Here is a 6659-nt window from a genome sequence, read left to right as displayed (position 1 = left end):
ATTAGTAATTTGTTATAACAAATTAGTAATTTGTTATAACAAATTAGTAATTTGTTATAACAAATTACTAATTTGATTTAAAAAATTATTATTTTTTACAAAATATGAAGGTGAATACAGATCTATGGAAGCCAGATCAGATCAGAAATCTTATTTTAAATCGGTTTTATGAAAACGTAAAGCATAAGCTTTGGAGAGCTTTTGATCAATATGTTAATGTGGATTTAGATGAATTAGCAACTTAGATTAAAGCACTTTAATTTTTGTTTAATTGTAGGGTTTTTTTTTTAAATTTTTGTTTTGTTTTGTTGTTGTTTGTTTGTTGTTTTTTTGAGTCAGTTCCTTGGAATAGATTTCTCTGTTAGACAATTAAAAGAATAGCTGCATCCCGGGGATTTATGTAGAAGAAATACAGAATGTTGGATCCTTCGAGAAAAATTCGAAGTTCCGGACAATTAAATATGATTTCAACGTCGTCCATTCAATTCAACACTTTTTTCAATGTCAACACAGGGGTCAAAAGGGGAGATGACCTATTTTTTCCTTCTTTACACATGTGTAATATTTTGTGTGTATTGTTATAACAAATTATATTGCTTAACGATTTCTTGTAAAATATATGAGTAGTCCTATATGAGACAACCAGGATACAAATAACAAATGAATTTGAAGAAACAACTGTCAAAGTTTTCAGCCAATAATAAGTTATGAAGGCTTTAGTGGGACTTCGAGGGCTTTTCCAAAAGACACGTATTTTGATTATAAAAATTACATACATACATGAAAAAATTTCACAAGGTATCTAAATTCAAATTTTACGAAGTACTACCCACTCAAGAATATTGTTTATTTTCGTTTTCAGAAAAGGTTATAACAGAGTGTTTATCAATTTTTCTATGATAATTTATCTACAAATTCATTTTTTATCAATGTTGCCTTTATTGCCCCCAGCATAAACTGGGGCCAAGGAGGTTCACCAGAGGAGCAGATTCAGGTTCATGCATTAGGAACGGCGGTTTAGTTTAAAATATATTTTATTCATGATACATAAACTGGATTGAACAGTAGGCATAAATCATTTGGTACATGTATAGAATGAATCGAGAGAGAGAGAGAGGGGGGTGGGTGGGTAAAATGAAATAAAATAAAAGACATATTGAAAAAAAAATATTATAATGAACATGTTGATTCAGGGTGGGAAAAATTCCCTCTCCAAATAACGTGTCTTTGATAAGATATTTTTTCCTAGCATACGAACGGGGATGCAATGACCTGGTAGATGGGAGTCAAGGACGGAGCCCTGGTGGGGTAGGAGGACAAAATTCAAATAGAGCTCCTAAGAATAAGTAAATAGGAACCAAAGAATTTGATGCATTGTATCTTTATAACAATAATGTTTGACAGTGAAAACTCTAAATGCTAAAAGATGTAAATCCAGATTAACATATTGGTCAAAAGCTGTAGCTGCAGAGCTTGTACATTTATTATTTTCACAAATCCAACTTATAAAAAGACTTCTGATCTCATCTGGCTTCCATAGATCTGTATACACTTTCACTTTATCAAAATTATTAATTTGTTATAACAAATTACCAATTAGTTATAACAAATTAGTAATTTGTGATAACAAATTATTAATTTGTTATAACAAATTATTAATTTGTTATATCAAATTGATAATTTGTTATATCAAATTAGTAATCTGTTATAACAAATTAGTAATCTGTTATAACAAATTAGTAATTTGTTTTAACAAATTGATAATTTGTTATAACAAATTAGTAATTTGTTATAATAAATTAGTAATCTGTTATAACAAATTAGTAATCTGTTATTACAAATTAGTAATCTGTTATAACAAATTAGTAATTTGTTAAAACAAATTAATAAAAGATACTGCTGCGGCCCTAATACGCTTCCGTAGATTAGTTTTGACAACGGGGTAGACGTAACAGACTCGAAGTCAGTCTTAATTGATAAGGTGGACGATTTAACATTGTTGTAAATGGAGATTGATCCGAATTTATTTCAGGGGTCTTAAAACCTCAGTTAACTATAGATACACACACAGGCGATACAGACAGTTTTTCGATGGACTTTGATGTTACGGATTTTCATTTTCTTATTGAAATGCGGTATTAACTGATTAAAAACGAAGTGAAAGAGATGTGCGACAGTCAGCGATAAGGATTTAAGATGAAATTAAAAAAAATATAATCCTGAAAAATAGACTTGAGTTTACACGAGAAGAGTGGAAAATGGGGGGGGGGGGAGTGCGAATTTCACGTTATGTATGCTGCATCCGCGAACCCATTGGCTTTACTATTTTGAAGGGGACACAAAAAAGCAGGGAAAGCAAACAGGTTTTTAGGAATTTCTCCAACATAGGATGTTTTCCATAATTGCGACTTTTCCTTTTCGTTTGGATCGAAATAACGTGTAGATTCTGTGTGGAATAATTTTTTTAAAAGTGATTGAGAAATTTTGACATTTTACATTCCTAAGAAAATATTTCTTCAAATTTATGATAGGAAAAAAATCAGCATTTACTATTTGTACGTGCTTTTGATAAATTGAATCAGATTTATTTTTAGACCGTGCTGTATTTTAGATACAGAACAGATGGCTAATACAAGACAGTATACAGAGCTAATACAGAACGGAAGTAGCTCCGCCCACTGTATTTCCGTTCTGTATTGCTAATACAGAACAGCAAACTTCAAAGAAAAACACCGCAATCGTGTCACAAATAAGTAATGTCAAATAGCAGACGAATTCAACTTCATTAGAATGTAAAACATTATGTAACTTAGAAGAACTTTGAAGAATCTTTCACACCCCATTTGCAAAATATCATGAGGCTAGCCACGGTGTTGAACTCCGGAGGTCGTCTTCTTTTTTTCACTTCATCATAAAACTTTTTTAATCATATGATGCAAGCAGCATTTTTAGAACAACAACATATTGTATTGAGCGATTAAACTATTATAAAAAAAAAATAGTACCAAGGTCTTAAGAAAAATGATTATTTTTTATGAAAAAAAAATGGTCACTACAGTAAGTAAGTATGTAAGTAATTGTTTATTATGGTGACATTATGCATACATGAATTTATTATACAATATATATGAAAATTAATTTGCACACAGTCCGTTGGACCTATAAGTCACTTTATAGTAATATAATGTGGGAATTGCGTTTGGGTATTTTATATAAGTTTACTTATGGACAATAGTATATGACATTTCTGCTATACAATTTAAAACAAATTTACTTCTGGGTTTCCTGAGTCGGTAGGCAAAGTTTATTTATAAAATCGCCGCTAGCGGTGTCAAAAATGCCACCTTGACATTTTCTTGTAAACTAAGGCAATGCAAACCTTAATTCCCTGCATATAACTTTATTTGATATATCAATATAACAATAAAAGAAAAATATCAATTCTATTCTTTCAAAATATATCAATTTCATTTTGGTTTATTGACGTTTAAATGTTTACTACAACGGGGGCAAAATATGAGGGAAACCATATATAGTTCTTTAGCAGTTTGTAAGCGGTAATCAATTGTAGTGGAAAGGAGTAATGCATAAAGAAAATATAAGGCTGGACCGGGAATCGAACCCAGGGACCCCCCTGCGCGGATCTAGAGGGAGGGGGGTCTTAAGGAGTGAAGTGGAGCATATTCCACCACCCCCCGCAAAGTAGGTTTTTCATATGTTGGGGAAAAAATTACGTTTGGGGGATTTTTTTTGGGGGGGGGGGTTGTTGCTGTTTTTGTTTTTTGTTTTTGTTTTAGTTTTTTTTTTTTTTTTTTTGCTTGTCAAGAAAATTCTGGGTCATCTCTGTCAGACTCGGAAATTTTTTGACAAGCAAAACAAAAACTGAACAGCTTGTCAAACTTGAATAACCTATTTCTCTAAAAACAAAAGGGGGGCATTCCTAAGTAAATTTTCTTACTTCTTGCATGTCTATTCTTGCCATTTTAAGGTGAGTCCATGTTTCCCAGGAGGAGCCAATGTCATTAAAAATTTTTCGTCCCTTTTACATAGAAATTTAATAATTTCCGGACCCTCCCACCCCTTCTAGATCCGCGCATGGTATAGGTTCTTAATTTGGGATATGCTGGTAACCATTTCCTCATACGTTCTGGGTAAATTAATATAGCTTCCTTTTAATTTCTTTAATATTTATTGAATGTTTAGAAACACATGCATTCATATTCAGCTTTTCACATATATTCTGTTCATAGTACCGCGTTCCATGATTATTACTACAATTACCCTATGCCCAAAACGAACGTTTACGGACATAGCCGAAGCTTCCAAGACCAATGATATTGCTAGAATAAATCCTCGGGATTGCATCTTCCTTCCGTTGTGTAAGTTCAAGGAGAAACATTTGCGAAGTATTGACATTGTAGAAAAGTCGTTTAGAGTGCTTAGATCAGTATTTTTTAAAAGACAAAAGATGCCACGCAGAGGACGTGCTTCTTCCCCAAAACCAAGTGGTGGTTCCGGTGGATTTATGGGTGCAAAATCGGGGTAAGTTCACAGATGTAAACAAACGCACATGGCATTCAGTACTTCGGACGTTCCATAATCTATTACACAATAAAGTTTGATAATAAATTAATTGTAAAACGTTATTCAAGAACCCCAGGGTTAAGAATTAATTTTAGTAAATAAATGTAAAATCACATTTTTACCTATGCAGAACCTGAGCAAATATATCCGAAAGTTTTCAGACTGAAGGGGGGGGGGGGTCAGATCCAATGTGTGGGAATATTTACCAAAATATTTTGAATAAACAAGCCTAATTGAAAACAAAAACTTTTTCTGATAATTCATGTTTCCCAGTTGGAGATGTGTATTACCAGAGACACAAATAACTTACTCTTATTTATGTCTCTGGTATTACAGTAACATACATTTGTTCACCTTTTGTAGCAAGTGTGATGTAATGGATCTGTACCTTATAGGTGTAGAAACAACATTAAACTGATGATGTGTTGGTAATACATGATAATGTTAACCAATCATTGTCTCTCTTTTAGACCCCCAGCTCGTGCTGCCCCGCCTCCCCCTCCACCAATGGTTGCCCAACCACAGCCTCGGCAACCTGGATTGATGGCACAGATGGCTACCACAGCAGCAGGTGTAGCTGTTGGATCAGCAGTTGTAAGTATAATTATAACTGTGATGTACTCACTAGCTAACACTGTTGTTTTATTGGTCTAGTATTCTGGGGCCCCAGAAGCCCCAAATTAGAATTTGGGCCTCTTCTGGGCACCTTGCTGAAATCTGATGAAAATCTGTCTGTCATATATTATTTAAGTCTCACAATTTTTACTTCATCCAAAGTAGAAAATATCTTTCAGGACACTTATGCTGAAATCTATACTTTCTGACTATGATGTGTTAATTGCTCACAATTTGGACTATGTTACTGACCCACTGGATCATTTTGAACCAAACATACCTGTGATTGAGTATCCTTGGGTGAAAACAGAAAATAATTCATGTTTGTTTAAAACAGGAAGGCCATGCCCCCTTACAAGGGGAGATAATTGAATAGGGGGAAATAAGATGGAGTAAAGAATCATATGGTAAAAAAAAGACAACATTTGGAGGAAAGCTAGCCTGTGTGTACATGTATTTGACAAATGTAGACAGTAACTCAGATGAGCACTGTGGTCCACTGATATCATTATTAAAAGCAGTAAATTGAGTCTAAAATTTCAGACATTTCAAGGGATGAGTTTTTCTATTGATGGGTTGAACTTTTATTTAAGTGATGTATTTCTGAGTGAATTTTACATTTACCTGCTTGCCTTCAGGGTCATACCCTAGGAGCAGCAATGACCGGGGCAATGGGAGGAGGAGGGCACAGTGAGCCCGCCCAAGCTCAGAGCTACCAGGAAAACCCCCAACAGTTTCAGCAGGCACCAGCCTGTCAGTTTGAGCTCAAACAGTTCATCGAGTGCACTCAAACTCAGCCAGACATATCACTGTGCCAAGGCTTCAATGACCTCCTCAAAAACTGTAAACTACAGCATGGTAAGTTTATGGAGAATGATATACATGTATAAGAAAGTAATGTTTGCTAAAATGAATATGTTTTGTCAAACTTGCTCCTTCAGACTTCTGTTAAAATCTTAGAGGTAGTTGGTACATTACTATATTCCAGTTATTAGGACCCTGCTTTGCAGGTGCCCAATAGTAATCAGTCTGCCTGTCTGTACATCCATCTGATTTCATTTGTCCAGAGCATGTTTTCTCTCTTCTTGGTCCAGTCAAGCTCAAACTACACTCATAGTGTGCCCACCAATAAAGGGTGTACAGTGACCTTGAGCCAGTTTTCTAGATCAAAGCTCAAGGTCAAAAAACCTCTGTATAAAATCCTTGTCTGGAGCATATTTCCTCTCCCCTTGACCCAGTTGGGCTAAAATTTTACCAAAAGATTGTCCTTGGGTAGAAGGTATGCAATGACTTTGAACCAATTTTCTAGATGAAAGGTCTAGGTAAAAAAAAAAAAACCTCTGTGTAAAAATCCTTGTCTGGAGGTCTTAGCATATTTTCTCTTTCCTTGGCCCAGTTGAGCTCATAACCCATGGATTGCCCATGGGTAGAGGTTATGCAGTGACTTTGAAGTAATGAAC

The 6659-nt window shown here is 34.4% G+C and overlaps 1 protein-coding gene across 1 annotated transcript in view; it reads left to right on the top strand.

The window, feature by feature from the left end:
- Window positions 1-4384: 4384 nt before the first annotated feature.
- LOC133205448 (coiled-coil-helix-coiled-coil-helix domain-containing protein 2-like) overlaps window positions 4385-6659 on the top strand; it is a 3907-nt gene continuing 1632 nt past the window's right edge. The window contains exons 1-3 of the mRNA XM_061341269.1: window positions 4385-4542; window positions 5055-5178; window positions 5838-6057. Coding sequence (XP_061197253.1) covers window positions 4469-4542; window positions 5055-5178; window positions 5838-6057 — 418 coding nt within the window. The 5' untranslated portion in view covers window positions 4385-4468. The remainder of the gene's footprint in view (window positions 4543-5054; window positions 5179-5837; window positions 6058-6659) is intronic.

The sequence above is a fragment of the Saccostrea echinata genome, unplaced genomic scaffold, assembly GCF_033153115.1.
Source record: "Saccostrea echinata isolate AGI-Se365-2 ecotype Australia unplaced genomic scaffold, CSIRO_AGI_Sech_v1 ptg000054l, whole genome shotgun sequence".
Lineage (NCBI taxonomy): Eukaryota > Metazoa > Mollusca > Bivalvia > Ostreida > Ostreidae > Saccostrea > Saccostrea echinata.
This window is presented reverse-complemented; position numbering and strand designations above follow the sequence as displayed.